Source organism: Macrobrachium rosenbergii, chromosome 48, assembly GCF_040412425.1.
Source record: "Macrobrachium rosenbergii isolate ZJJX-2024 chromosome 48, ASM4041242v1, whole genome shotgun sequence".
NCBI classification, from domain to species: domain Eukaryota; kingdom Metazoa; phylum Arthropoda; class Malacostraca; order Decapoda; family Palaemonidae; genus Macrobrachium; species Macrobrachium rosenbergii.
The window spans coordinates 14486176-14501948 of record NC_089788.1 but is presented as its reverse complement, the minus strand read 5'-3'; the positions used below and the strand labels follow the sequence as shown (position 1 = coordinate 14501948).

The window sequence follows — 15773 nt, the reverse complement described above, 5'->3', positions numbered from 1 at the left end:
AAGATGCCTTTCTTTATTTCAAGTTGTTTTTTTTATTGCTTGTCCTTCCAGCTAAGTCATTTGTTGATATACTCACGTCCTATCCATCTTTTTGCTTTTGTATTGCATTCTTAACTCCAAAATAATAGGGAAAAAGTGCAAATGGTGATACAAGCATGAAATTCGGCACAACAATTCTTCTTGGCCTTCTTTCTCATAATCACCTTCCTGCCACACAGAATTTTGCCACTTCCCAAGATGGCAGGCAGGTTTTCAAAATGGCTTCCTGTGGATATATTAATACTGACATTTACTTGCTTAATCAAACTGGAATTCCTCAGTCACTCTCTTTTAATGTTCAGATATTGAAAGCAAACCTTTAGGTACTGAGATATGCAATTGTGTCGCCTAGAAACAGCGCGGAAGAGCCAAGCCAAAGAAGTCAAGACTATAGTCTTCTGGAATGTGTACACTTCACATGGGAATTAAATAGCATTGGATGAATGATTGGGCTAGGGGTAGTGTTATAATATACCTGAACCTAGTTGTATCCCATATCTAAAAATGCATGTATGCTGAATAGGCGATAAAAGGATAAACCCTCGGCCTATAGACAAAAGCAATGGCAGTACAATCTTGGAAATCGAAGTCTTTCCTAAATGGAAATGATAAGACTAACTGGAAGCTTTGATGCTTGTGCCAAGAGGACACACATGAAAGACTAGTGGCTTCATCCAGTGATGGCTATGTTAACCTTACTACAAGAATTCCTGAATTTTACAGCTTAAATGCAATGCCTGTACTATATGATCCCAAAGGGCTTGACAGAGGTGAAAGAACCCAGCAGACCTTTGAAAAGAAAAAAGTTAAGTATATCTTAGTTTTACCAGACCACTGAGCTGATTAACAGCTCTCCTAGGGCTGGCCAGAAGGATTAGACTTATTTTACGTGGCTAAGAACCAATTGGTTACTTAGCAACGGGACCTACAGCTTATTGTGGAATCCGAACCACATTATAGCGAGAAATGAATTTCTATCACCAGAAATAAATTCCTCTAACTCTTCATCAGCCGGCGGCGGGAATTGAACTCCGGCCCATCGAATGACGGTCTAAAGCTCAACCGACTCGGCCAACAAAGGGCTACCTTTGAAAAGAACAAAGCTAAATATCATTAATCATGAATGCTCAAGTTCAAAACCACAAAACTGGAAAGGAAATGGAAGTCACTGTACAAGACAAAAGAAGATAATGCCCCATGTGCAAAATTCACATGTAGTAACCAAAAGGCAGGTGAAGAAGAGGCAGTTGACCATAGATGGGTGCTTCTCTTTCACAATGGTAGAACTCTATGATTTGTACAAAGACTGGGGTAGCTAAATGTTGATGCTTCCTTTGTGCACTGAACACGGTTGAAAGAACAGATCCTCGCCCATATCCCACTGGAGGCCTTCAAAAAGGGAAGAGAGGCTCAGTTTGTCTACAAGGGGAAAGCAGGAGAACCCCACAGCCACAGCGTGTGACTACAATTGTGGCCAAAGCAGCCCAGATATTTAAGAAGCAGATGCTTGAACATGAGATAAAATTTAATGGAACCTTAACAGCAGACGTTACAAGAGACTCTGTGCCACCAACTTTGCTGGAATTTGTGAGTGTGCTGCAAAATGGTGGGGATATAAAATTCCTACTTAAATTATTATATCCACTGATTTAGCTTTAGCTCAACTTTTGTACCTCAAATGTCGAAACACTCCAGTATCCTCAGCTGTTACCAAGTGTTCCAAGTCAAGAGAACCAATGTACCTTGGTCTCCTGGTCTTTACAAAAACCAGAAAGCATCAATTAACTGATACACTTCGTCGACATGGAATCAGCATCAACTATGTTAGGGTTCTGGAGCTGACAAAAGGGTTGGGAGAAGCAGTTGTAGCAAAGGCTGTGAAGGAAGACTCGTAGTTTGTCCCACAACACTAAGAAGAGGGGGTTTTTACAGTTTGCACTGTTGACAATTTGAACCATAATCCAAGTTCCACAACTGCACAAACATCCTTCCATGGGACAGGCATGTCCATGTTTCAGCATGGGTGAGGTCAGTAACTTGGCCCAAATCATCCACAGTGGAACAGAGTAAAAATAAATACCTTCATTTCTTGAATATTACAAAAATTTACCACACAAATGTATCATGTGCTAACTTTGAATAGGAACATCACCTTCCCTCATCCAGTGGAAGAGTGGGACACCAACAAGTAGTGCTATCTCAACGTATTTCCCTTGAGTAATAATGGCTGGAGAAAATCAGTCTATCGCACAAGAGTGAAAATGCTGTGTTCATATCTTGGGCAGCATATGAGGTGGATACCTGTTCATAAATTTGCAGCGGCCATGAGGCTAAAAAGCCTCAGCCCTTCTTTTTTTATGCATTTAGTGGGTGTGACAGTTTCCGCCTTTCATGGAAAGGGGAAGATGTCTGTATGGCAAACATGGACTGTGTTTCAGCAAGTCGCACCAACCTTCACCAAACTATGCTCAACAGCAGCAGTTGTAGAAGATGAAGACTTGCAAAGCATTGAAGAGTTTGTGTTACTAATGTACGACAGAAGCAGTTCATATAAAGATGGAAATAAGGCTAGAATTCATCTCTTTGCAAAGAAGCAAAGAGCATATGATTGCATTCCCCCTACGAGGCCCGCTCTTAGAGAGCACTGCAAGAGAGCTGCCTTTCAAGCAGGGCACATTTAGAGCCAGTCTTTAGTATGCTGTCCAGCAATGCCAAGTCCAAGACACTGGGGATGGCAATAAATTGATGGTTCCTGGCTTCTGTATTGGACAGATTTGCCAGCAGTAGATGAATCTTACAAGAACGGAATAAGTATGGATGTCAAAAGGAATTTTATGGCCCATGGAAGGTGCAAATGCTACAAATTTTGACTTATCTGCACAGTTCTCTGCAGCTGCACTTGCTATAAGTGGTGGCCACATTTGAAAGGTGGGTTCATGTGGTCTCTTCATGACAGTAAGAATACCAAAATATGAATTCACAATCAATATATGGACTGTCTGCAATTTTTGCAGGTTTTATGTAATGGAAATATTTGTTACCATTTTGGAAAAGTGTCAGGCACCTGGGAAATAACTGAACATTGAGGTAGCCGGATGTTTATTCTGATTTATGAAGATAACAAGTGTTCGCATGCCAAATCTGTTGCTTTATCACCATTGCACACTTTTTTCCACCACCCAACCCTAGTAGGCCAGATGCATTACATCTTACCACTTGCTGCTGATTTTTACATTATTTTACATTCCGTCTTTTTTGTTGTACATTGCAGTACTGTAGAATACAGATGCATAGAGTTACATGGAAAGTTTTTGGTGCTGATTTTCCTTGAATGAAGAAAAAAGGTGCACTTGCATATCAGATACCAATCCCTAAGCATGTTTGTCTTTAGGCTGCAAATCTCTTTACATATATAAATTTAAATTTTTTCTGGATTTTATTTTATCCATTTTTTTTTTACCTTTTCCTTCGTCTTGGAAGCACGTTCCTGTAAGACCCATTTCCCCGAAGGATGATCACTCTAACTCTTCCAGATCGGCCATAGCTCATCCTTGGAACAAGTACTCATCAGTTACCCTCCTGGAGATTTTCCCCTCCTCACTGATATGATTTTGTATGGACTACTCTGCACAGCATTTTAAAAAGTCTATGGAAAGCTGGGTAAGTAAACTTTTAAGGAATTTAACGTTTTGGCTCAGTGCACTATGCATTTTGTGGATGTATCCTATAGGACAGTGTGGCTCTCCTTTTGGTGGGTATTGTCTCTTGTTTATATTTCTTTTTCCTGTGGCTACTTTTAGGCTGCATTAGTTGTTTTTCTGGTTGTGTAGGGCAAATATCTACCAAATGATTTACTTTTGCCAAAATATAAATTATTTTTGTTACTTCCCAAAACTGTATCTAAACAGATCTTAATTAAAGAAAGTATTGTACTTTTAGAAATTTGTACTCCTGGGTTTTGAAATGCCTGACATTAATCTTGTACCTGAGATCAATATTCATTCATTCCCTCTCAGTAATTCCATGGCTTTATAAAGGGGTCTTACCATTTAATTCCAGGTTGTATTAAAACATTAGTACTCAGCTTGACCTGTTTTCATTAACCCTTTATTCTTTAACTATAGAAGTAATTAGATATAATTAAGGAAATGGTTCTTTAAATAAAAATGCAAGTACATTGCTATATTTTCCAGGCTAACTGTACAACTGTTATTTACTTTTTATAACAAAGTTCATTTTTCAGGAACCAATTTCTCTGATACTGAACTAGAATGAAGTTTCCGCAGGCAAGACGCACTAGTTCTCCACAAACCAAACTTCATTACGGCGGTTCCAGAACTTCATTGGAGGATCGTATCCAACCCTAGAAAGAAATTTGTCGATGAGGAGGTTAAAACTACTGTATGTCTGGCTGAAAATTTTGTAGAGGAAAGATTTAGTTTTAAACCATTGACGAAGTTCATCTTTTAAGCAACACTTTCATGACTTTGTCATAGACTTAATTCTTAGTGCACGCCGTCCTGAAGGAAATTTTTGCTTAAAGCAATCCTTGAGAATTCGGTTGTAGATCTAAAAATTTTCGACGACTGTGAAACATGGAAAATTTTCTAACTATTTTGTACGTTTATTAAATAGAAGCTTACCAGAGGAATCTTCTCAAGACATTTGATTCGGAAGCTTTTTCATTTCTTCGTTGTGTTAAATTCATCCCTTTTTAGCCAAGAAAATGTACCTTTATTTAATGAAATAATCATTTAACTCCAGTTGTGTAGGACTTGATCATTCAAATTGCCTTCAAATCTAGATATGATTTTCAGTCTAGGCGTTCCAGTAAAAAATTAAAAGCGTATTATACTCTTAATTAGAATGATGCAGCAAAAGTTCAATACACACAGCCCACATACCAGTACTGATGATCGAAGGACACAGTTCTTCCATGCCGCTCGAGGATGGAAGCCAGACTCCGAGCCTCCCTTTGCCACTCTGCTTCAGCTTCGACGTACCCTCCGACGGTCCTGAAATTCATCGGCAAGCTCAGAAGTACCTCGCTTACAGTTTTGCTTTGGAGTGTGAGAAAGTTTTAACTTTCTGCTAGGGCTGGACCCCGTATAGGAGAGTAGTGCCGTCAGTGCACCTCACGTGGCGCACTGTAAACATTACTTAAAGGTCTTAGCAGCGTCCCTTCGGCCCCTAGCTGCAACGTCTTTCATTGCTTTTACTGCACCTCCGTTCATATTCTTTCTTCCATCTGACATTGCACCTTCTCTAACAATTGTTTCTAGCGCAACTGCGAGGTTTTCCTCCTGTTACACCTTTCAAACCTTCTTACTGCCAATTTCCCTTTCAGCGCTGAATGACCTCATAGGTCCCAGCCCTTGGCCTAAATTCTATATTCTGTTCTCTCTTCTAGGGGTGGCAATGAGGAACTTAGATACTGTATTGCCTATTATTACAATAAATATGTAAGCCCAGAGCTCCACACTACGCCTCTTAGACCCTTTCCCGCCTTACTCCACTTATTTGCCGAAGTTAGACAAAGGCCTGTGTTGGTGTAAGACCGCTTTAATCTAAAATCAAGTCACAAAGTTGAACCAACCAACCAAGGGAAGAATATTGATATATGCCAGGCGCCGTAGGTATGTACATGCATTAGCTCCTGTGACCAACAGTAATTTTTGCGATACGTGAGTCTAAGACTCAGTAATAAACGTGAGGGTGATGCAGTAGTTTTAATACAGTAGATTATTACCATCATACAAAGATTTCAAAAGTACAAGGCATCTAATTGACTAAAGTCAGTAGTGGAGAACTAATAAAAATGCAGAAATTTCATAACGTTGCAGGTCGATGTTTTATACTTAATCAAGTTTAGTCGGAATAACAATGTGGAATCACATAAAGAATTGGGGATATGAAAGTCCCGCAGCCGCCAATGGCGACTATTCGAGCTGGTTGCCATTTGGTAATTGTACTATGATGACAGAGAGTAACATTAAGCATCAATATTAGACCAATAAGAATTATGGCAACACTTACCTCGTAAGGACATAGAGTTCTGGGCGGTCCTGTATGAAGGTGTGAGATTCTGCCGGCTGCGGTGGATTGTCCTGGAGTGCATACCCCAAGTAGAAACATTCTGTAAATCTCTTGCCTCCCGATTCAAGCCATGTGACCTCGACCGTTACTGGTCCGGTCATTTCGATCTCCTTCCCTGTTTAAAGAAAATGCATTCTGTATAGCGTGTGTTTATTTCCTTTTATAATTATACAATGAAGTTATAGTTAGGAACACATAGCCGTCATCGATCTGTCAAACTACAGCATGGAATGTCTCAAACTCGTTTTCGTCGTGTAAGTTTGCTCTTTAAATTCATGTACTCTCTGCTCGCTATTGGGGTCCCGCACGCATCACTTTTCTTCGATGTCTTGTCGGCGGATATTACACACACACTTACACACACACACACACACACACACACACACACCCAATTCTTAAAAGTTTTTGGAACCACATTTTATCTGAACTTTTTTTCTGTTGTTTAGAGATAGGAACTAGACTTTTCTCCAGTTTATCTTGAAAAGTTTTATGCCGTTGAGATGAGGACCACTTCATCGTGGCCCTCGTATCTTTTTCTTACACCCTGTTGTGGCCCACTAAAGTTATCCATCATGCACTGGCTATAGCACTGATTCTCAAAATGGGTGCCGTGGCCCCCTGGGGTGCCACAGACAGTGCCTAGGGGTGCCGCACGATTGTCATGAATTTTGTCTTGGCTAGATCATCTCAATGAACATTTGTAAAAAAAAAAAGTTTGCAGAAGTCTTCTCATAATTATTATCAGTGTGTCTACTCTTATATATATATAATATATATATATATATATATATATATATATATATATATATATATATATACAGTATATACATTATATATATATAATATATATATATATATATATATATATATATATGTATATATATTTATGTGTGTATGTGTGTGTGTGTCAGGCCATGCACTTAAAGGTTAAAGGTGATTATCATTTTTTTTTATGTTAGTCTGCATTCATAACGCTTAAGTTTATCTAATTCTTCTGATATGGTCTTTGTTTGTACAGTATATTTCGGTTTGAGTACAGATAATAATTTTATTTATTAAATAAGAAGTTAATTCATGTGATATCGTGGGAAGGTGAAGAAGGGATGCCACGGTAATGATTACATTAGTTACGGTGCCATCACTAAAAAAAAGATTGAGAGCCACTGGGCTATAGCAATAAAGATCTAATGGATTTAACGGAAAATACCCAGCTTGCTCTGTCCTTGCCTTCAGTTCGATTCAGGGTCCTCTTGCAAGCAGGAGAGAGAGAGAGAGGAGGGGGGAGGGGATGGTTACTGTGGACAGTATATGAAAGGGTAAAATTTCACAAATCACATACCAACTAAACTCGCTTTACCTTCAGCGTTATGGCCGCCTATGTAAGCGAAAAGCTTCCAGAACAAGGATGTCGTTATTTCTTCGACAGTGTCCTCAGGTTTGCCTTCCTTTTGCGTGCAAACCCATTTCTGAGGTGGGTATCGCCTCTCTTCATATTCCTGAAGAAGAAGAAAAAGATGATGATGATAATGTTACTTCATATTCTTCGTGGAGAAGTGCTAACACCGTTGATACCGATATCATACAACTTTCTAAAATTCATAAAAGTCCATACATATGACAGATTATATTCTTATACATACACATAATTATCGTTTCCACGGGTGTTTTCTATGAAACGTATACGACTATCCGATGTTCAATGAAATCAAAATAAATAGTCTCAGTTATTATAATCATATGAGCTGATGGCGAGCGCCACGCTGCGATGGAACCCGACGCTGCCCGTCATGTCTCCCCTACCCTTCCGATCCCCCTGCCTACCCCACCCCAACACGGGGCGGACAAACAAGAAAGATCCACTCGGATTTTATTATTGTAGAGTCACTTTTGCTAGCAAAGAAAAGTAGGCTATTGACGAACTCCTGAGATTATGCTTGATGGAGACATTCAAGCATTAAAGACGAACGCTTATACACACACACACACACAAACATACATACACGAGCGCGGGCAAAACTCACCGAGGCCCACACGGTGACATCATATGGGGCTTCTTCATGAGTGGTAAAAAAACTTTTCACTTGGCTAATGAAACTGTCCACCTGAAAATGAAAATAAAAAATATAGAATGGTTTTAATAAGTAAACAAACTTAACACTTGGATAATTCAACCCTACTTAAAAATCTACATGTGTATGATTTACACGTAAAATATTCTTCCCGGGTATTTTACATGGAAAAGTAGATTCACACGGAATCCTTTGGTGGTATATGATAATTTTGCTGTTAAATATCATTCAGTTTTCTATAAGCGTTTCTAAGTGGCTCTGAAAATACATTTTACCGTGTCTACATGCATAAATTTACCACGCATTTCTCAAAGCTGTGGAAGTAAGATCACTTACAATTCCGGATTGGGTTCCTGCCACCACTAGCAGGAATACTAGAGCTGCCAATAGCTTCATTGAGGCCACTGCCCAATGGACACTTCGAGAACTAGACAGAAGACTTCGTTCTTGAACGAGAAGTGAAAATCGGCTGCCTGCGTCGACAGAAAAGGACAAAGAGCGTTATGTTAGGCTGCTTCAAGGGCAAGAGCTCATGCTGACACAAAGCTAGCTTAATCTGTGACAACAATGTGTATACGAAAATTTAGAAATACATTAGGTACCGTTAGTATAATTATCGAACAGGATACTTATTAGATAGTTACGTTTATATTGAATAGCTTTCTACAGGAATTGTAATTATATACTAAGAAGTATACCTTAGTTTAACCAGACCACTGAGCTGAGTAACAGCTCTGGCCCGAAGGATTATACTCATTTTACGTGGCTAAGAACCAATTGGTTACCTAGCAACGGGACCTACAGCTTATTGAGGAATCCGAACCACATTATACCGAGAAATGAATTTCTGTCACCAGAAATAAATTCCTCTAATTCTTCTTTGGCCGGTCGGAGAATCGAATGTGGGCCTAGGAGAGTGCTAGCCGATTACGATATCGACCCACGCCGTGAGGAACTTGTAATTATACTGATTGATGTAATCTTTCCAAACAAATCAATATATTACAGCAGAAAACTGTGGGGACGATTGAAAAATTAATACTTATTCTAAGGAAATTTCACTTCACATAACAGAATTCATTCTTTAACTGAGAAGATTAGTACTTCCGAAAGAAAATACATTTTTTCTTTCTGTCTGCTGGAGAACACGCGCTTTGAAACATGGATTAATTAACTATTAAATCCTACTTACAATGTATGTGAAGTCAGTCGGCTCTATGCAATACGGAGTTACACCTTACTTGTGAAGTAGGTTAGCAGAAGTAGAGTGATCTAGATTAACTCCTTGTTGCCCTTTATATTCCCTTGGCTGTAATTGTCTGAAACCAGTGGTTATGCAAACGAAGGAGAAACGGGAAAATTAATAATTAAATCAACTTATAAATTAAAAGATATTTTCGGTTGTTTCCGAACTCATGTTTCCCTAAGAAAATACTTTTATTAAAAAACCCATAGGTTTGTTCCGATCTTCTTCCTTGCTGAATGTGCAATTATTGGTCATAATTAGGCGGCTTCGAGCACTTTAGGTTATGAAACTTGTTGATCTGTGTCATATGGTGACTAATAGACAAAAAACCATGTGATAAGCCGTTTTTTCAGAGGCTTCTTCTTCACGACCGTGCCCGATAGGTCACGGCTGTCATTTGGTATCATTATCACTAATAGGCCTTTTTCTTTGTTATGATATCTGTGATAATCAACTATTTTATCATTACTGAAAAAGGCACGCTAGGTGTAATTTGCTCTCCCCACGTGAAGTTCGTCGGGCATTTACCGTAAAAGCGATTTGACAGGACATCGTGCTAAATTTGGAAAAGGGAGGAAAGTATCAGTTTATAAAGTGTGCAAAAATACATTTACCTAGACCGCAAATATATCCAAAGTACCTTCTTTCCTGAGCTTGGCATAGATATATTCAGTTGAATTCAAGTCATGATTATACGCACCTGAGATAACAGACGACAGGCTCTTGATGTTATCTTCAACACGATAACATTACAGGGTCTTTTATTTTAACATTTCGATCTTGTATAATGAGAGATACTCAAAGTGCTTCGTGAGATTGTGCTATTATCTTTCACGTTTAAATGTGTCACTCACACACATAAATATAGGTGTGTGTGTGTGTGTGTATGTGTGTGCATCTTATAAAAAGAATTACTATAATGTGTGACCTAAACCAAATAATCGATGGGCATATACTTGAAATTACGCTAACTTAACTTAGACCGTTGCATGTTGAGGATTGTCTGTGGTATTGTAAGGAAAATAATTGAAGATGTGCTTAAAATATCTCATCAGCTGCAGGGGGTGCAAGGTTAATCCTCTGCAGCTGATGAGATATTTTAAGCACGTCTTCAATTGTTTTCCTTACAATAACACAACGCTCAACATGCAATGATCTAAGCTAAGCTAAAGTGTAATTTTAAGTATATGGCCATTTTATATAAATATATATATATATATATATATATATATATATATATATATATATATATATATATATATATATATATATATATATATATATATATATTATAAATTTAGAGGAGCAAAATGTATATCAGAGTATGTGTATATATAAATTTAGAAGAGTAAAGTATATATCACACACTGCGGAACTGCCAAATTCCAACGATAGTCGTTCTTCCATTTTCTTAAGCATTCAGATTTGTTGCCGTGTGATATAAATTGTGACATTTTAATTCCCCAATAAATTCCGTAATTTGTGAAGGAGGAACGTACTATCTTAGATAGTGACCAACTTTTGATTTTCTCTTCCACTATAATAACCAGAAAGAAGTGAAGACTTAAAACTATTGTCCGGTATCCTTAGTGACATAGGCCTCATGGCTGAGAAAGAGAAGTTGCTCTTTCCAGAGAAGTAGCTTGCAGGAAAGCCAGAGAAGTTACTTAATAGGTAAGTAGCTAAAGTGTTTAGCAGTTAACGTGTAAAGTGAGAATTTTGAGCCAGGCTATGGCTACATGATACATTGCTATCACTATGATGAATGGGGCTGCATGGTAGTTAGGCTAAGTATCGTTTGAGTAGGCCTAGGCCTAACCACGAGTATCCTAAGCAGTATTATTAGGCCTACAGCTACTCCAATGTGCTAGACACGCAAAAGATAAATAGACCTGTATGCAATTGTACTGAGAATTAGAATATTTTGCAACTTTGTGCTTCTAGTGTCTGGTTTGTGAATGAACTAGGGTTTCAATGGATAACCACGGTTTAAGGGTATCGTAGCCTAATGGCTTCGTAACTCAAGAAATTATGGGTTAATGTAAAGGAGACTGCCATACAAAGATATCGTTGATAATATAATTATTTAACTGATGAATATATTATAGGGGGTTAGGCCTATATAATACTGTACATGTGAGGTAATTTTTAAAATTTACTTTATTTCATGTTCTGATGGATTTCTAGGAAAAACTCCGGAAGGGGTATTATTTTATAAGTTGCCAATACATACTATGGAATTGTAACCTACATTTTTGAAAAGAGCTCTTCATTCTTGTTATTTTGAACCCCATAAATGCTATGCACAAATGATAAATAAAAGATTAATAAAATTACGACTTACAAGGTAAGAATACCAGTCCCCCCTCCCCTCCATAGCTAATACGGCATAATTGTAACCAGTAAACACCCCTATGTTAAGTTATGTTGGTGTTTTAAGGTTCTTTTAGTGCCCTGTCATTTCCTAGTCATTTTCGCCTGAAAAACCCAAAATGGTTTTCCGTGCAAAAATGGCTGGCTGGAGTCTTATTGGCAACTTATAAAATTTTACCCAGCACATAAATCATTCTGAGTTTATAGCCTTAATAAAAAAAAACACCGTATTTTAGGCCTAGTAGGCTAATCTTTTTTAACCTGATGTGACTGGGATCCTCCAAATTTAGGCTAGACCTACTTAGCTCTGACCTCACTAACCTAACCTCCCTACAGTCACACATAAAACTTTTCATTACACTAGGATACTCTTAAATGTTCACTTATAAATTCGAAAGCTGCCATACTATCCTTGTAATACAGATAAATGAAAATTTTGGAAAATCTTAATAAGTAGCCAATATTATCCATCATAATCAGAACAGAGCTGAACTCTAATCTTATGTTAATTTCAGTAGCAGATTAGCCTAGTAGTTTTAGAGATAAAGAGATACCGGACCCTTCCCCCCTAGACTTCTTCGTCTTCTTTTTTTCTTCTTCTTCTTCTTCTTCTTCTTCTTCTTCTTCTTCTTCTTCTTCTTCTTCTTCTTCTTTTAACGTGCTTTTTTCCCATTTTGTATGGGGTAAGCACGATGCATTCTTTTGAAGGACATTAGCTCTTCGTTAGGTGAGTCGGTAGAGGTGTGGCCTAGCACTCGGTAGGCCCGAGTTCGAGTCTTCGGCCGGCTGATGAAGAGTTAGAGGAATTTATTTCTGGTGATAGAAATTCATGGTGAATGTCCAGAAGAACTCCGCATGCATAAAGTACCAAAATTAAAAGTAAAATGTAATATTTTTCATATTTAAAGCGTTTTAGACCACTTCTTATGATGAGGAAACACCCACAATTTTGCCATATTAGCTATGGAGGGGGTTGGGGGACAGGTATTGTCTAACCTTATAAGTCAAAAATCGAAAATCATTCGATGGGGAACTAGTTTTTCTGAGAAACATTACACTCTTTCTGAGAAACATTACAGTAAAAAACCTCATTTTCGAACTAACTCCAGTAAGATCAAGTACACGAAGTGCGGTAAATTTACAGTTTCGGTCAAATTCACATTTCCGATATAAAATTACATTTTCCTAGCTTAAATAGTGTACTTTCAACGAATCTGACCTTTATTTCTACCGCAAATGATTAGATTTAGAGATACATGGCCGCCATGGGTACCGCTCTCAGTTTGGGTGGTGCAAAAACGCCTGACGCGACTTATGCACATTTTAAATGATTGTTGCAAGCTCGTATGTTCTGGCAAGCGGTAATATTGCCACTGCTGCGCGCTTGCCACAGGGGTTACAGGGAACGAAATTTTACCCCTAACGTCTAGTTACAGTTTCGGTGAAATTCACGGCCGAAACTGCAATGTTACCCTTTTCGTTAACCACTTCACTTACCTTAAATAGATGGTGGTACTAAATGTTCACGAAGAAAGGTATTCACAACCTGTGGAGTTCCATTGTAATGTCCATGGAAACGACCAATAGCCTCAAAGTAAGACAGAGAACACCCACTGCAGACGTGCACGACGGAATCCATGGCAGTCAACTGAAGCGCACTTTTGTAGAAAGCCAGCTTATTCCAAAATCGCAGTTAATTGGATATTCTTGAAACAAAGCAACCAATCAGGTTTCAGCATTTGTACCGTATTTATAATTCATAACGAAAAACAAAAGACGATTAGGCATTTTTACCCACAATACATTGACAAAAACAAAAAGGCATCAGCAGAAAAACTGACACGAAGCATAAACGCATCCTTGCGATAACAACAAGGCACAATATTCATCGGCAAATATCTCCGTAACTCTTAATTTGCGGAAGATGCGAGTAAGTATTTCGTATGAATCATGACAAAAATATATGATAGCAAGTAAAAAAATATTAGATATCCGAATTTGACCGAAACTGTAATAATACCCGAAGGGCTACTGGATGTAAACAAACGACTTAGAAAATTTTCGAGGATGCCGATTAGATAATCATTAATATCTCGGATATGGTGAATCTCCTCAAAAAGTGTTCAGAGACAAAGTTTTATTATTTTATATTGTGAAAATTATAGTGTGACCTATTTTCTTATATCTCACCGCGGAGTTGTTCTGGACATTGACCAAATTCATTTCTCGCTATAATGTGGTTCGGATTCCACAATAAGCTGTAGGTCCCGTTGCTAAGTAAACTTAGCCACGTAAAATAAGTCTAATCCTTTGGGCCAGCCCTAGGAGAGCTGTTAATCAGCTCATTGGTCTGGTAAAACTAAGGTATATATACTTTTTGAAGGACTTTGATTTGGCTTTGGGGTAGACCGTAGTCTCGATCGGCTGCCCTGCCTGACATGGCTTAGACCCCGGTAGCGTATGGACATGTATTGTACCAGTCACCTAGCGCCGTTTCTCCCAGCAGCTAGAAGTTGTTGCCCAGTAGGTGGACAGTTCGAGACGTGTGAGGTGTCTGTTATGTTTTTAGGAGATGTTGGAGTGGCTTTGTTTGCGTGTGTTAGTTTGTAACACCCATTTGCTTTTAAGCAAACCTATCCGTTGATTACATACAAAATCCCGGGGTGTCTACACGAATAGCAAAGTGTCCGCCTCTGTGACTGGTTGGCTGCGGATTTGAACCTGCGCCACAGACGTCTATGAAGTCCGAAGCTGCTGCTCTAAGCCTAGACTATAGGCTATCCCATAATTATGGGGACCACAGTGGAGTATGGGGTTTTTCAGTTGAACATAAAATGAATAAAATATGGTGATATATGCTAACCTAACTTAACCCAGGATGCCTGGTTCTTACCTGGCTGGGTACTTTACCCCCCTTGACCCCCATTTAACCTGACATAGGGCACAATATTTAAATAGATAACAGGATTGCAGCTTAAATTTACTTAACCACACCTAACCTAACCAAACCTAACCTAACCTAACCTAACCTAACCCATGTTGCTGGATCCTTAACTAGCTGGGGGCTACATACCTTGGACTCCCCCCCCCAACCTAATTAAGGTCACTGTAAATTAAATTAATAAGGTTGCTGATGGTTACAATACCACGTGTGTAATGTCTCAACTTGCCAAAAAGTGAATTGCACTTTAGGCAGTCTAAGGAATTTGGAAGTGTCTAAGCCCCTGAAGAAAATTAATAGGCAGTTTTGTGGAGCATAAAATTTTGTGTGAAATTTCGCAATACAACTGAAGCAATTTAGGGAACAAGAGTTTCACATGTCTATCTAAGCAACTGTGGCAAAGAACAAAAGGTTGTTTTAAGCAAGGCCTGAATTACAGAATCCCAATTGATTGGTGAAGCTTAAAACAAAAGAGCCAAATAGGGTTCAGCATTGTCCATATACCCAAATAAGAAAAAAAATAAGATCAGAAGCCCAACTTGCATGAAGGTCAAAACATAAACAAAGAACTTAGAAGTCTAAGTGGACAACTATATTTATTGATGAATGCCTCATCAAGTAAATCTGTGATAGATGTTAGCAAGATTTTTGTATTATGCCTATTTAGGAAACTTAAGAATAAAGCAAAAAACTCCAGTATCATGAACTAGTACGCAGTGGAATAAATACAGAAACTTATTTAATCTTTTTTATTGTAAGCGCATTATGGTGTATCTGCTTTCATTCATCATGGATTTGAACAAGAAAAGGGAAATTGATTTTTTGCTTCATAGTGGTAGGTCATGCAAGGAGTTTGCTGACTGGTTTCCTTTTGCAGTGGAGAGGCTTGACAGCTATGGGTGAATGCCAGAAGTTTCTTCATTTAGGGTTCCTCCACCTTTGATACAATTGAATCTCATTGGGCCCTTCCTCCTTGAATGCCCTCTTCTTTGGCTTGCAGAGGGAGGTA

At 38.5% G+C, this 15773-nt stretch overlaps 2 protein-coding genes across 3 annotated transcripts in view; one reads left to right on the top strand and one right to left on the bottom strand.

Annotated features, from left to right (window-relative positions):
- Positions 1-4119: 4119 nt before the first annotated feature.
- LOC136831284 (heme-binding protein 2-like) lies at positions 4120-9499 on the bottom strand. 2 transcript variants are annotated; one of them, XM_067091402.1, is made up of 7 exons: positions 9393-9499; positions 8541-8677; positions 8157-8237; positions 7493-7631; positions 6076-6250; positions 4944-5054; positions 4120-4402 (listed from the first exon to the last, which is right to left on the bottom strand). In XM_067091402.1, exons 2-7 carry the CDS (start codon positions 8598-8600, stop codon positions 4336-4338), a joined length of 633 nt encoding a protein of 210 aa, XP_066947503.1. In that variant the 5' UTR covers positions 8601-8677; positions 9393-9499; the 3' UTR covers positions 4120-4335. The 2 variants fall into 2 exon arrangements, with proteins under 2 accessions (XP_066947503.1, XP_066947502.1); XM_067091401.1 differs by having other exon boundaries at positions 9397-9475.
- A 1565-nt stretch (positions 9500-11064) lies between these two features.
- The window catches only part of BORCS5 (BLOC-1 related complex subunit 5), a 352792-nt gene continuing 348083 nt past the window's right edge, over positions 11065-15773 (top strand). Inside the window, exon 1 of the mRNA XM_067091396.1 lies at positions 11065-11124. The gene's annotated coding sequence lies outside the window, so the exon portion shown is untranslated. The remainder of the gene's footprint in view (positions 11125-15773) is intronic.

Excerpts from the sequence above, each read along its gene's own strand:
- LOC136831284 (XM_067091402.1), bottom strand. The coding sequence starts at position 8,600 with ATGAAGCTATTGGCAGCTCTAGTATTCCTGCTAGTGGTGGCAGGAACC. Across the intron at positions 8,238-8,540 it reads CAGGAACCCAATCCGGAATT|GTGGACAGTTTCATTAGCCA; the intron begins GTAAGTGATCTT and ends TTTCATTTTCAG. Across the intron at positions 6,251-7,492 it reads AGGCGGCCATAACGCTGAAG|GGAAGGAGATCGAAATGACC; the intron begins GTAAAGCGAGTT and ends TTCTTTAAACAG.